The sequence below is a fragment of the Bombus vosnesenskii genome, unplaced genomic scaffold (genome assembly GCF_011952255.1).
Source record: "Bombus vosnesenskii isolate JDL3184/JDL3185 unplaced genomic scaffold, Bvos_JDL3184-5_v1.1 scf7180000013340, whole genome shotgun sequence".
Classification (NCBI taxonomy): Eukaryota; Metazoa; Arthropoda; class Insecta; order Hymenoptera; family Apidae; genus Bombus; species Bombus vosnesenskii.
Genome location: NW_022882977.1, coordinates 971,736 through 987,426, shown reverse-complemented (window position 1 = coordinate 987,426; position 15,691 = coordinate 971,736). Strand labels below are relative to the sequence as shown.

The 15,691-nt window shown below is 41.5% G+C and overlaps 1 protein-coding gene across 14 annotated transcripts in view; it reads right to left on the bottom strand.

Annotated features, from left to right (window-relative positions):
• LOC117236237 (potassium voltage-gated channel protein Shaker) overlaps positions 1-15,691 on the bottom strand; it is a 187,797-nt gene that overhangs the window by 59,774 nt on the left and 112,332 nt on the right. The window contains exon 1 of one of the 14 annotated variants that reach the window (XM_033499003.1): positions 10,000-10,666. The exons of the other annotated variants lie outside the window; for them this stretch is intronic. Coding sequence (XP_033354894.1) covers positions 10,000-10,073 — 74 coding nt within the window. The 5' untranslated portion in view covers positions 10,074-10,666. Of the gene's footprint in view, positions 1-9,999; positions 10,667-15,691 lie in introns of those variants that run through there. 14 annotated transcript variants of the gene reach the window in all.

The window sequence follows — 15,691 nt, the reverse complement described above, 5'->3', positions numbered from 1 at the left end:
CTCTCGTCGATATATTGTATATGATCCGGCGAGCAGATAAGACGGTCTGCCTGCGACGTTGTAGGACCGCGAGCGACGGTTAGAAAATACAGCCTGTGGTAAACCTCGTGGCGTAACAGAGTTAAATATCGAGATCGGATAGCGACAAAAAGGGAGAAGGAAGCGGAGAATAAAGATAGCTCTTTGGTTATGGCGTTAATCTTACGTGGAACGAAAGTGGATTATAGTTAATGTCAATCTAATTGCGTAATTCGAATCGATATGACGATAATATCGAAGAAGAAGGCAATCTCTTGCCGCGTGAAATAGCAAACCGATACTTTCGTTCATGCGGTTCTTGCACGCGTTTCCGCCACGTTGTAGCGGAACACAATGTGATGGAAACACGCTACTATTAGGTCATCCCATAAGTTCGTGCCGTTTTTCGAGCGGTTATATATGTTATCTTTTTTAAACACCTATGAATCGTTGTCCTAGGTATTTTCAGAACATTTCACATCTCTTGAACTGTCGAACTTCGTGATTTTTCAACAAGATCCCGAATTTTATCTTCGTCTGTCTGAGGAGGACGCCCGCAGCGTTCCTCGTCTTCTAAACAGAAATTCCCAGCTCTAAAACGTTGGAACCACTTCCTACAGGTGCGAGATGAAAGCGCATTTTCTCCGTAAACAGCACATATGTTTTTCGTGGCAATTGTTACAGAACTTCCTTTCCAAAATTCATATAACACGAGATGTCGAAAATGGATACGCATTTCACTCGTGATTTTTTACTGTTAGAAGTCACTCTGTTCGCTATATTACGATCTTATACCCACGAAAATCTGCTCTAGCCTGTTCTCGATCAGCTAAGCTCAAGTGCATTGGTCCCTTATCGCTGTATGTTTATATACAAAAGTCGGCACGAACTTATGGGATGACCTAATACGAATATCGTTCAGCTTCCTCGGAATCTTCAGTGGATAGTTACGCTTAGCAGGTTAGAAGAGGTTTCGTGGAAGGTGCTTGCCAAAGAACAGAAAGTGCCACTTTCCTTCGAGATGAGTGAAAGGGGTGGCAACCGATAATAAGAAGGTGGCATTTTAATTGGCGTCTTCAACCGCATGGAAAATGCTAATTGCCAATTTGTCGTTGGACAATCCTCCCGCTGGTCGTTCCTCTTTTGCTGAGGCAACCGACAAGTTCGACAGATCTTGATCAATCTGCGCTACCAAGCAACTGGTGACAACGTCGCGTTTTATTCGATGCATTCTTCCACTTGAGAATAATTTCCTGCTTCTTTTGGAAAATTCGTTTTAGAAGAAACATATAGGAGATTTTTGAGAAAATATATATATAAGTAACATATAATTTTAATAAGTATAATATATGCAATTTAAAAAATATGCGAAGATTAAAAGTTTCATGTAATACACGTGAACGTTTGAAGAGGAATGACAACGTTCGATGATTATAATCGCGTTTTATTCAACGCGTTCTTCCACGCAGGAATAATTTCCTATTTCTTTTGGAAAGTTCGTTTTAGGAGAAACATATAGGAGATTTTTGAGAAAATATATATATAAGTAACATATAATTTGAATAAGTATAACATATGCAATTTAAAAAATATGCGAAGATTCAAAGTTTCATATAATACACATGAGAGTTTGAAAAGAAGAATGACAGTCTTAAACGATCATAATCGTGTTACATTCGACGTATGTTTCCACGCAGAAATACTTTCCTGCTTCTTTCGGAAAGTTCTAAAAAAGTTTAAAAAAAATATGTATATAAGAAACATATAATTTTAATAAGTTTGTATGTAAGAAACACACAATTTTAATAAGTTTGTACAATTTAAAAAATATTCGAAGCTTCAGAGTTTCATGTAATGCACGTGAAAGTTTAAAAAGAAGAACATCAACGTTCGACGATCATAATCACGTTTTATTCAATTCATTCTTCCACTTAAGAATAATTTCCTATTTCTTTTGGAAAGTTTAAAAAAAATATATATAAGAAAGACATAATTTTAATAAGTTTGTACAATTTAAAAAATATGCGAAGATTCAAAGTTTCATGTAATACACGTGAACGTTTGAAGAGGAATGGCAACGTTTGATGATTATAATCGCGTTTTATTCAACGCGTTCTTCCACTTGAGAATAATTTCCTGCTTCTTTTGGAAAATTCGTTTTAGAAGAAACATATAGGAGATTTTTGAAAAATATATATATAAGAGACATATAATTTGAATAAGTATAACATATGCAATTTAAAAAATATGCGAAGATTCAAAGTTTCTTGTAATACACGTGAAAGTTTAACGACAACGACAACGTTCGACGATCAGAACCGCGTTTCGTCGGAGACGTCCGATCAGTAGGAAGATTTGAATCGCGAGCGTTCATCTCGTGTGCCGTATCGCTGTATCAAACGCGGATATCCAGACGGTCGGTAAAGTCAAACCCGTGTTCCGCACTTGCCACACTGCTGTACCGTATTCAGAGATGCCGCTCCAACAACGACGCGCGGCGTTGCATTATCCCTACCATTGTCTACCATTTTACAGGAAAAACCATTCTTGTATCCGTATCGGATTAACCAACGATAGCAGAAACTTGTTTCTGCCAGCTTTGCAGAGCAACTCTGCATCGCTCGCATTTTGCATCGATGATCGTTCTCGAGCACGTTCGCGCACCATAGCCCAACTTTTTCACGACACTGTCGATTCATCGATACAACCAAACGCCAACAAATCTTTCGATTGCGATCGATCTTTACCACCGAGTCGTTGAAAAATCGACATCGGTTGTGCCTGCTATTTGAAAATTAGGTGTCAAAATTAATTGCAACGAACAGCGTGAAATCGTCATAACGACGCTTAAAACTACTGTTTACGATTAATTATCGATACGGTGCACGATCGCAGTTACCTTCCGTCGCCTCGTTATCGTTTATCAATCTTGGTCGTTGGATCGGCCACACATTAATATCGAATCGAGCGGATTTTTTAGACAAATGGCTGGTGGCGGCTGGCAAGACAATAACAAACGAGGCTCGAAGGCAGCCTGATAATTAATACGTCAAAATCACCGGCGAACAAACGACCAGTCGTTCCATGCACAACGCGCCTAACTGAAATTCATTTGCGCACCTATACGCGTACAGAAAAGCTGCCCGTAGCCATTACACTCGCAGCCTGACAAATTTCAACCGGGACACGCACGTGCAACTGGCAGCTCGGCCATTTCCACACTTTTAATCGATCCGATTCTGACTTCAGTCACTTCCCATCGCGCTCAGTCGAAAGCGGACAAAAGGGAAACGCGACCGGTCCCGTGTAAACCGCCGATCTCTTAACTTTCCGTATACCGTGGCGAAGGTCGCTGTTACGCGCGAGTTCTACCCGAAACTTGCCGATCGTTGGTATCGCGTCTGACAGGAACAGCGCGTAAATGGGAAGCTAGTCGAATGTGTTCGTTGCATTCTGTTCAATCGAAACGTATTGAAGAAACCTGCAAGTGTGAGGAGATCCATTGTCATACTGGGAACGAACGATCGTTTAGCATTTTGCGATCTAGTGATCGATCTGGAATTGTTTTGATATCTGATATCATCGTATCGAATGATACGCAGTAAAAATTGTAAAAACGTGTAGGAAGTTGTAGAAAACGAAGAAACTGGTTAATTGGGGTTCGATAAACAGATCGCAGCATTCTTTTACACTTTGATATGTACCAGCCATTTTGACTGGTGTTGGTATAAGTAGTCTTGATGCGAAATTATTTTTAGTTTGAATACATAAGAAAAGAAAAGAAAATTCATTATATTGTTTTTTTAGTTATCATTGCCAAAGTCACTACATCATTGTAGAAAAAAATATAACGCGAAGTAGGAATTTTAAAATAATATTGTAAAATCAGTCAATTTGACTGGTGTGGCAGTTCTAGACTAGAACTAACCTAACCTCAATCTAGTCTAAAAATACCACACAAGACAGAATGACTGGTTCTACAATTTTATAAATTTGTCAAACCTCGCTTAGGGATCACAATTCATATAATGAATTTTATTTTGTTTTTTATGTATTCAAACTGAAAATAATTTTGTATCAAGGCTACTTATACCAACATCAGTCAAAATGACTGGTTCTACAATTTTACAAATTTGTCAAACCTCGCTTAGGGATCACAATTCATGTAATTCATATAATGAATTTTATTTTGTTTTTTATGTATTCAAATTCAAAATAATTTTGTATCGAGGCTACTTATACCAACATCAGTCAAAATGACTGGTTCTACAATTTTACAAATTTGTCAAACCTCGCTTAGGGATCATAATTCATATAATTCATATAATGAATTTTATTTTGTTTTTTATGCATTCAAACTGAAAATAATTTTGTATCAAGGCTACTTATACCAACATCAGTCAAAATGACTGGTTCTACAATTTTACAAATTTGTCAAACCTCGCTTAGGGATCACAATTCATACAATTCATATAATTAATTTTATTTTGTTTTTTATGTATTCAAATTCAAAATAATTTTGTATCAAGGCTACTTATACCAACACCAGCCAAAATGACTGATACTTGTCAAAGCGTAAAAGGGTCCTGCGAGCAGTTTATCGAACTCCCATTAACCAGTTTCCTCGTTTTCTACAACTTCCCACACGTTTTTACAATTTTTACTGCGTATCATTCGATATAATGATATCAGATACCAGGGAAATTCCGGATCGATCGCTAGATCGCTAGATGCTAACGCTAAAAATACCACAGCAATCAAAAGATCTACAATTGGTTCTACAATTTTATAAATGTGTCCAACCCTCGTTCAGGTCGATCATGGTCCCAGATGGATTAATAATACCAAAAATGTACTAAATAACATGGAATTTATTCCGTAAGAAAGCAATAAATCAATAAATATACAAATATTCTATTATTACGTATTTTTTAAACACCAGTCATTCTCACTGCTTTTAGTAGAAATATCTTCGTGTTAACTATCGGTAGTTCTAGTGTTAAAGAAAACCTAAGGAAAAACGTACAATATCTATCGTCTATTTAACGATTTACAAAAATGGCAAAAACTAACGAACGTTTTGAACGCCTGGTGAGAGTAGCTTCGATCGATACAGGACAGCAGACGGCTGAACGAAATTGCAGTGGAAATCGAATTTTCGTTTCGAGCTTGCACCGCACGGCCTTTTGAATGCGTCGCTCGATTAGCAGAATTAAACGGGCCACCTCATCGGTAACCACGAAATGCAGCTGGCTAAGTGCTCGCGTTAACCGCAGGCAGGACGAAATGCGGCCAAGTAAGTAAAAGAAGAAACGAAACGATAAAGTCAACAGAGGAGAGAAGGTGGTTGCAAAATGCAATTAACTGGCGCCATTCACCGATACGGACCTATGAATTCTCAATCGCCGTTTAATCGGTACAATCTGTTCCGCAGTTAGCATATCGGTAGTTGATTGTGTGGGGGACACAGGATTGCGCTTGTACGCGGCTCCGAAGGCCGGTCAGTCAGCCAGCTATTGGAAATCAATTAACCCACGACCGTGGCACGTCTCAACTCTACTCCTCTGCACTGTCGCGACCGCCCTTCCGTACATATGTGTGCACCGCCGAGATTATCGATATACAAGCGAGCAATAGCTGGAGAAGAAAACATCGACACCGGTGATTAATCCGGTCGCGATTTCCCGATTTACGCGTGCAAACGCTTCTTCCAAGTTGGAATTTTCATGGCTCGCGGAGGTGGATGAGAATCAGCCCGATCTTAATTGCTAAGAGCTTCGGCCTTAATTGCTGACAAAGTCGATGAAATATAGGTGTTTCGGGTGGGTGGGGGGGTCGTGTTGCTGCTTGTTAACGTAGTTGTCAATTCACGATCATAATCGACCATTCTCTTCCCATCGACCGTGACTTTCGCGTATTTATACGTCTAATCGAAATATTACGTAACGGGTGTCCTTGTAAATGAATGTAACATTCCTGGCGGTATTTGCAGAACGAAAGATACAGCGACGGTGGAGAAACGTTCGGAAAGTACGGGAAGAGATAGCCGGACGTTGCGTAGTTTGCCACACGGAGAATGCAAATGCAACGACCAATTTCTACGACTCGTGGCGGTAAAAACTTTGCAACTGGGTCGGTGCTAGTCCATAGCCAATTTTGAGAAAATCAGCGCGCACAGCGGAACAAGTACATCCGCGTTTATATCTCGAAACTGTTCCAGCTTCTTTCTTCCAACGCCAATAAAATATATCGCTCGTAAAGTTAACTCCTGGCCAAATTGACTCTGTCATTTGTACTTTGCGATCCCTCTCGGCCCATGAGAAACCCTACGAATAATAGTTTCGTTGCAAACAGTTAGAAGAGGAAAAAGAAGAAGATAAATCTCTTCTATGCGGAAACATAGCTCGGTTCGATTCGATTAAGAAATACAGGGGAAAAGTGAGGGAAAGTTTATGTTCACAACAATATGCGTTTATATGGTTTCACCGAGTAGGAGGATCGATTGAACGTGTACATAACAAGAAGCGGTGTTTCGTTCTTCGAACGCAGCGAGTATAGGCGCAAAGTGATTGACAAAGGATCAGCGTAACCAAGTGACTCGAACCACGTGTCCTATTGCGCATCTGCATTATTCAATTACCAAGTTGCGAGTAAGCGTTACGGGAAGGCAGCTCGGCTGGAAAATGCGAGTTATACCATGCATCCGCCGACGCCAAAGAACTCTTCTCCCTTTGTAATTCCCCGTTCGACTCGAACGCATTTTACGAGCCAACTCTTTTTTAATCCCATCACCGGTGCCTTGTCTCTCTCGTTTACCACTTTTTTTTTATCGCCTTTAAAATTCCTCCTTCGAAATCAGTTTGAAATGAAATCGTCAAAAAATGTAGCGGTACATGGAGCCAGAGAACAATTCGAATCATGTTGTTGTTTTGCATCGGAGTATCAACATCGTTAGGACGTACACAATGTAATGATAAATAAACTCGACTAAGAAAATAAGAAGAAGACTAATTTGAATTTTCCGGCACCCCCTCGATCAGTATAAATAGATGACCATGTTCTCCAGTTTATCAGCCAGTCGTGCGAATCAATATCAGTATCTATCAGTTATGAATTAGTCTCGAACGATCTTATTAGCGATTTGTACACTGTCTTTAGCGAATCTGTTAGTACGAGCGTTGTAAAGGCACTCGACAGTAAACTTTCTTCTGACAAGATGATTGCCAGATTGCACAGAATATTTTCAGTTAGCCTAAGGAATAGGCTGATCATGATTAAATACTTAGACGCTATAACCGCAACATTTCCAATAGAAGCTGGCATAGCCCAAGGCAGTGTCCTTGGACCTCTGCTGTTCAACATTTACACTGTCGATTTGCCAACTTTAACAGAGATAGCCACAGCGACATTTGCTGATGATACAGCTTTATTAGCATCCCACTGAGACCCGATAATTGCCTCCTCGACTCTCCAGCGAGGTCTCGACTCTATGGAAAAGTGGCCCCACAAATGGCGCTACAAAATAAATGAAAATAAATCAAGTCATATAACCTTCACGCTGCGAAAACAATCCTGCCCACGGGTGACCGTAAATAATATTCCAATTCCAAACAAAGATACAGTCAGACATCTGGGCATGATTCTGGACAGAAGAATGACATGGGAACGGCACACTGTAGATAAATCCAAACAACTGAAATGAAATGAAAACTAAAAAAATTCTGCTGGCTTATTGGCAGACGCTCCGACTTAAACACGCAGAGTAAAGTAATGCTATATAAAGCCATATTAAGACCTGTTTGGATCTATGGGATCCAACTATGGGGAACAGCGAGTAATTCCAACATAGAAATTCTCCAGCGATTCCAATCAAAAACTCTAAGGTCCTTAATAGGTGCACCTTGGTATGTTGCCACAGTCAAAGAGGAAATAGCAAAATATAGCGACAGATATAGCGAAAGAGTCAACAAACATCGAAATCCCCTAATTACTGGATTACTTGATAGTCGGACCAGATCCGCAGGCTGAAGAGACACTACCCGTTAGACCTAAACACTAGATTTAATTAGATATTTATATTAAGTAATATTTACTTATTTACAATACTTACTTATAAATTATACTTATCTATAATAAAGTATTAACTTATTATAAATAATTAGCCATGTCACTGCGCCACGCCAGAGAAAATTACTGAAAATTCTCAATGCGAGAATTGATTGTAAATTTTAATAAATAAAAAAGAAAACCTTGGTTTTTTGCCAACGAAACAATACATCGCGACCTTAAGACACTCACAGTTAAAGAAGAAATATCCAAATTCAGTAACAGATATGGTATAAGAGTTAACAACCACCAAAACCCATTAGTTAGCCAATCACTTGACACGACGGATCAGATCCGCAGACTGAAAAGACGATACCCTTTACATTGAAGCGTTAGATTCAACTAGAATCAAACATACTATAAACTCTTGTAATCCAAGTTACAGTACCACGCCAAAATAACTTACTTGTAATTCCCAATGAGAATTGATTGTAAAAAGTCTACCAAATAAAAACAAAAAAAAGCTAGCCCAAGGACTCGCTATAAATCTGAGGATTTATTTAGCTAAGGTTCTCCAAAGGAACAAATAGTCTCTGTTTTAACAGTCCCTAAATCTATCACCTACTACGAGAAGATACAGAAAATCTGCTTTTCTCACGTACGATGCTTCCCGCTGGCAACTTTCTGTCAAGGGCGGTTAGCATCCTTCTCCAACCATCAACACAGAAATTAACCAATTAACAGCAACGTCAATTTCCCTCACTGTCCGAACCGAGGCTTTTCTCAACTAATCCGATGATCTCGTATCCTTAGACACACCCCATCATAGTTTTCGTCTGCAGCATCATCCTGACGGAAGGTCAGTCGTTAGACGCCTGTCCAAGTCGATAGTTGGTAGTTAGCAGTAATAATTGATTCGAGTTTCTCAACATCTTAAGCAATCATCATCCGAACTTGAACTTGAACCCGAAGTCGAACTTGTAATCGCGAATCCTAAGCAAAGTGTAAGTTGATAAATATATGTCGTTAAATATACTCGAGTGTTTCTTTCGCACCTAACACGACATATCCACCTCAGCATCTTAGCGAATATTGTCCGTTTTTATTTATTTGTTATCTTAAAATAAACTTGACGGTTTCCACAGCAAGTTATCTCGTTATTCAAACAACAAACCATCCTCTACATTGGTAACCCCGACGTGAGTTGAACACGACTAAACATCCTCTACAAATATCCGTGGACCAAACTGCAGCGCAATTAAAACTGCTTCGACCAGCCTCGACGAGATTCCCTTCATCCGTGCTAAGAAGTTTTGCGCTAATAAATTGCACGCCAATCGTCCAGCTTTCGTCCTGAACTCGCGCGAAATATCGTTTACCGTCGACTCGAGTTCGCAAGATTCGCGTTTACGATACGACGGCTATATTTAAATAAAGAACGTTTAAAGGTTGAACGTACTATGGCGAATGTTTGAATTGAAGTAGATGTCAGCGGAAGCGCTATTTTTCCAGGTGGAAGACAGTTCGGATGTTCGTTAACACAGTGCATGCAACGTAACCCGCATTCAAATGATTTACAGCCATGGAAAGTACGAAGGTAGAAAAGCGAGGAAAAAATAGGAAAGAAACCCTGTACGATGCAGCACGTCCCAAAGGAAGTTCTCATCCCGTCCGCTTTTTACGGGTCTTTCGGGAAAAAAAAAACGATCCGTAGAATTTCGCTAGGAATCTGTGCAAAATTTCATCCGCGGCAAATGTTGACGGCGATAACGCGGAATAATTCGTACGGTTCTTGTTCCTTTTCCCAAAAGACACGGCAAAATAGCGCGACAAAAGGATCGCGTGGCGTAACCGTAAGCGAGAAACGTTCAAGCAAAAGTAGTCTAAGATAGTTCGGGGCTATCGATTCGCTTTCGTCTTTCACGTGAAACTCACGGATGCTGCCGATGCTCGGAATATCTGACGTGTCGGTCCTCTGAGAAGCCATAGATGCCGGCTACCGCGGCCATACCTCAATCTCCACGGGCAACAGAGAACTCGATGGCCATTCCAGTTTCATAATACCTCGCCGAAGCTACGAGCGTGGATGATCCGTGTCCGGTGTCATGTCGTATCTCCGTGAAGCCTGGCGCTCTCTATTTTCAGCCCCGCTTCCCGATCGACCGTCTGCCCGTTTCGTTCTCAGCCGTAGGAACCGCTCGTCGTGCCGCTCCATAAGTGGCCTTGTCCCTCTTTTAAAATAATCCTCGAGACCAGCATCGACCAAGGTCGCGCATCCCCTTCGCTTATCGCCGATCGCCTGTACTTTCACACCTTCCCCGACTCAACTTATTTATTTTTTTTTTTTTTTTTTTTTTTAATCTTCTATCACTTTACCGTTTCGTCTTTTCTTTCACACATTCTTCGTTACGATTACACTGAATAGGAATTGGTTCGTACACGAGAAACCGCCAACTGCTCGACAGCACGAACGTCACCTTAGGTTGGCGAATCGCAGATGGTCGTAAGGCAGACGAACGTGCAACATCTATCGTCGATTCGTTTCATCGAATAAAAAGTAATGGTATCTCTTAACGCCGGTGAGTTACAAAGAAACTTTCGTTGCAAGCTTTCTGCAAGAAGGATTTCTTTTTTTTCTTTTTTTTTTTTTTTTGCGAACTAAGCGTAGTAGTCGAGTTGAAAGGAAGTTACTTAAGGGGATTGAGTTCTCCGTTAAGGAAGAAGCAGCACCGCGTGTCCGAGATCCGCTAGTCTCGCATTCTCTGTGTATCTGGCGAAAACTGAAAAACGAGGTCCCATTTTGCGAAAGAGCTCCGATTGATTTATACGCAGCGTGATCGCTAAAATTAATCGAGTGTCTCGCACGTGTTACAAATTCCAACTCTTTGCGTCCCGTGCTTCGTCGAGAGAACCCGCCGTGACCTGTTTACCAATTACGTGTTTCGCGTTACTATTTCAATTTTAACCCAACCGATAATAACCCAACAAGACCGTCGATAAAAGAAATTCCCCTTTGTCGGAGAGAAAAGAATTTCCCTAGTCTAACCGTCTTACGAGCGAATTTTCTGAAAAATTCTAATCGCGATTTCACCAGCAACGACGACGATCGATCGCCCCTTACGTTCCAATTCGATTCGAAACGAAGGAAAAAGCAGCTCGTACGAAACGTACGTTTCCGCACCGACGATTTCAAACGGACGAACGCGAAGAGCAATTCGTTTGCCGAGCTTTGTTCCATTCTCTGTCGAGCGAGTCGCACGATGCAGCATTGCGGTGTTGCAGCCTCCGTTACCGAGCGGATCGCGATAAACGCGACTTTTCGTCCATCGATTTCAGTCACGCGACCCTCGTTCAACGAAATAGAACGTTCGCGTTCCGCACCGCGAGTCAATCTTCCGCCATTGCTTATTCGCTGAATTTACCTTTTCTTTACTTCATTTCCGTTACCATATTTTTCTGCTCTTCCACCGAATGCAAAACGAAGTTACAATATCGGCGAACAACGACTATCGTTTCTCTCCAACGACGTATGCAACTATCCGCACTGGTACAGTTCGAGTAATATTGCCGAGGTTGGTGTACGAAAAATGTCACGATCTTGAACAAATGACGAGAGGTGACGTTTGTTAACCTCTTAGGTACTGAATTTTGCATGGGCCGTTTCTTTGTACGGCAGAGTTTCACCCGTAAACGATACGGCACTGCAACGTGTGACGGATCATGGTGTTGCCTACGCGAGCACATTGGAACGAAGTTTTTGATAATTAAATTATAATTTTTCGTAAAGATACGATGCGTATACTTGAACTTGAATAATTTACTTTAATAATCGATAATACAATCGAGTGTGATATATTTTAAAGCACCACATACACGTCACGCGTAAACGATACGGCACTGCAACGTGTGACGGATCATGGTGTTGCCTACGCGAGCACATTGGAACGAAGTTTTTGATAATTAAATTATAATTTTTCGTAAAGATACGATGCGTATACTTGAACTTGAATAATTTACTTTAATAATCGATAATACAATCGAGTGTGATATATTTTAAAGCACCACATACACGTCACAATTTTCACGCTCATAGCGCGATAGTGTTTTTCAAATTGCTCTTCGTTTTCTATTTCCAAGCGATATTTTCAGCTTGAAGATTCTACGAAATTAGAAGGAGACGGATCGGTATGTTAAAAGGAGCATCTAATAATAGTACGTTTATTTTAACGCAAAAAATTGATATTTGACACTGGCAAAAACAAAGACTATATATTCTGTCTGTATATCGTTAACATTGTCATAGAACGTTGCGAGAGCACAAAAGAGTGCGAAGCGAGACATTTGAAAAAGATCATTTAGTTGAAACGGTGAGCGAATGAGCGAGTAGAGTGAGCCACCATAGTGGCGCGTCGTAATATAAGATGACATTCGCGAAAGCCACTATAGTGGCGCGTTGTACCTAAGAGGTTAACGGGAGTATCCCGCAATAGGAAAGTTCGAGTCGTTGGCGGACCTTCTCTCGTTTTCACGCTTAACGAGTACTCCATTCAAAGCGATGCTCTCGCGACTCTTAACGATCACGACATCCCGTTGTTTATACACAGGTACTCGAGAGTGGAAATTCTATTCCTTTGGAGGCGTAGCTCGAACGTGCCTGATCGTCGGCAAAAAATCAGCCAGGAGCAACTTCCCGACAAAGAAACCACTGAACCGCCACACCACCTCGTTACCGCGACTAGAAACCTAATTATCAATTAATTTGTAATTATTATTTAATTACAAAAAATTAACGTAACGCAATTCAAAACCAAAGCCTTTTTCGCGAAGAAAGTAAAGTAATCGAACGTCAGATCGGATGCAATTGCGTCCAAGCTACAATTCACTAAACACACTCGACCAACCACTTTTCACTGCGTGCGATCGACGATTGACGCGAAAATCTTTGAAAAATTTGTGTAAGGACGACACCGACTCGCTGGACCGGAGAGCGTGACGTCAGAGGCTAAAGCGGCAGACCGCAATGTTCGAGTAATATTTATGCCTCTATTATCGTTCCAGCTACTCCAGAAATGGTAATCGATACTCCGTACGACACTACAGCACACACTTTCGCCGTGGCTCTGACGAATAACATTTCGAACGAACAGCTCATCGTTTCGCAGAAAACTTGTCGCGGAAACGTGATACCCGAACGAAACATATTTCTACTGTTTTTACGGCCACTTGCGTGGCAAACAGTAGGACACGTTGAGCGGTTATTTATCGCTTTCGATGTTTTCAAGATCACCGAATCGAAAGCGAGTAGATTCTAACTCGCGACGATATTCGATCGGAAGTCGCACTGTTCGATGCAAGTTCTTTCCGCGATATAACTCGAAACGACGCGGCCAGCCATGGTCACGAAGAATTGTCGGTTGATTCGCCTCGACTCGACCTCTCACTTTCGATCGTTCCGCTCCTCACTCGGATCCACTACCCGCCTCGTCTAAAGCTGCTGGACAATTCGTCACGTCACTATGAAATCGAACACCGTCTCAGTATTTTTCGGAACCACCAGCGCAAGTGTAAGTTTCCATCTTTCCCGATGGAACTCGGTGCACTTTCCGGCGATGAAACAAACGCACGGTTTAAACGACGAGGGAAAAGAAAACGGAGCACTGTGTCGATTGAAAGTTTTACTTTTTTTGCACACGAACGTGGCGGCAGTGTTTTCGCGGTCGAAGCGTGGAAGAAAATGAGTGGCGTGGCGCGTGCGACGCGCTACGTCTATTGTTGACAGGTCGAAAGGTAACTGCGGCACGTCCAGTTCTTCGAGGCAGCGTACCACGCGCGCCACGTGCTCCGCTCACTTGGCTCCGCCTACCAGTCGCTTGGCGGCCAAAGAAACCGCCGTGAATCCATAACGAAGCAGCTTCTGTTAAAGCCGATCTTTCATCGTTACTCGCGATCCTAATTGGACGTGCGCCGTGAATCAGTGAATTTATAGTCCCTGTTGAAAGTGCAGATCGCGCGAACCATCGGTATTTCCGAACGGAAGCGAGGAATTTCTGCTGAAGAGCAGAAAACAAAAGTTGGAACTGAAAGGAGCGACACGAGCAGCGTGGAAGCCGCAGGGTAAATCCATACTACGTTCCGTGGAAAGAAACGAGTTCCCCCAGAAAGTGCAGGTAATTCCTGGCGGTATCAAGGCCTCAATTAGTCTCGCAATCGCGCACGCCACCTTTAAAAATGTACACGTGACGCGTAACGAATTGTGGCTAGCAATTGCCGCCATGGTTTGACGCGCTGAAGCTTGTGTTCGCGCGGACAGTGTCAGAAGCGCCCTCGATCCTCCGATAATTTCCAGCTTTGTATTTTATGATCGAGCGGAGAAAGAATCGCCGAAGGATCGAGTGAATTTTTTCAACGAATTCCGTATCGAACAGCGTTCACGCGAGAAACGGTGGTAACGGTCGTAGGTTTACACGCCATGCTTATCGACGAGGTTTTTAGCGTGTCCGGGGGAAAAAAACCTAGCGTCAGCCATACCGTGCAACCATGTTCCTTTATCGCTATCTGCAGCGACAACCGGTTCGGTTCAGGATCTAAGTGCAGTATCGATGCGCAACTTCCGCACTGACTTCATTTACAACGCGACTATTATAGTAGCCACGAATATATTACTATGGCACGGATTAAACGTAGCTACTTCGATGTAGTCACACGATTCCGATGACCTCACGCGACCAGACGGTTTCAAGACAGATTGAAAATATTATTCACGATCGAACGATTAGCTTAACACTTTGACTGCCATGTTGGTCATATACGACCGGCCATGGTTTTTCCTGTGGCGCCACGGTGGTCATTAGCGACCGGAACGCCTCAACTTCTTACAATTGTAAAAATTGTATGAAAATTGACAGTTAGGGTATTTTCAATATAACCGATAAATAGAAGATACTTTGAAATTAGAAGTGCCCCGTTGAACAATTAAACATTTTTATTAGAACATCAATAAAAAAAATGAGAACAAATGTCGCATCTAACGGTGCACTGTGTTAAAACACTTTAAACATAAACGTGGCTCGTCGATACAATCTGGACGATAGGTGGTCACCTTTTTGGTCCGATTCTTAGCAATTTTTCATTCTAATTGTTTAACATTTTTTTATAGCACTCTCTGCAAAATTTTCATGCCAGGTGCACTTGCCCTTCTTTCTTCTGCATTTCGTGTCGCAATCTTTATCGAATAAATATATTTGACGGCTCTGGTAAATGGCACTGTGCAAGGTGCGTTGCGAGTGCCATTCTAAAATCCGATACCTCGATTTTTGTTTTTGTTGCTTGTTTATAGAGTATCATCGCGTTTGAAATGGATGTATTTAACGATAACTCGAAAGCTAATTTTATATACCACTCGAGAGTTCTTCTATGTGGTGTAGAACACGCTATCGTTCGATCTGATAAATCTACAGCACATTTTCCTCTCTTGTAATCTACCACTACCATTGCTTTATCAGAAACATCATTTTTTTCCGGACCTCTACTATTTCAGTCGAATGTTTCGTCGAAATCATAACAATAATCATAATACCGTTTACTAATATCTTCTACACGTTTCAACAATATATTCCGCACGTTCTGC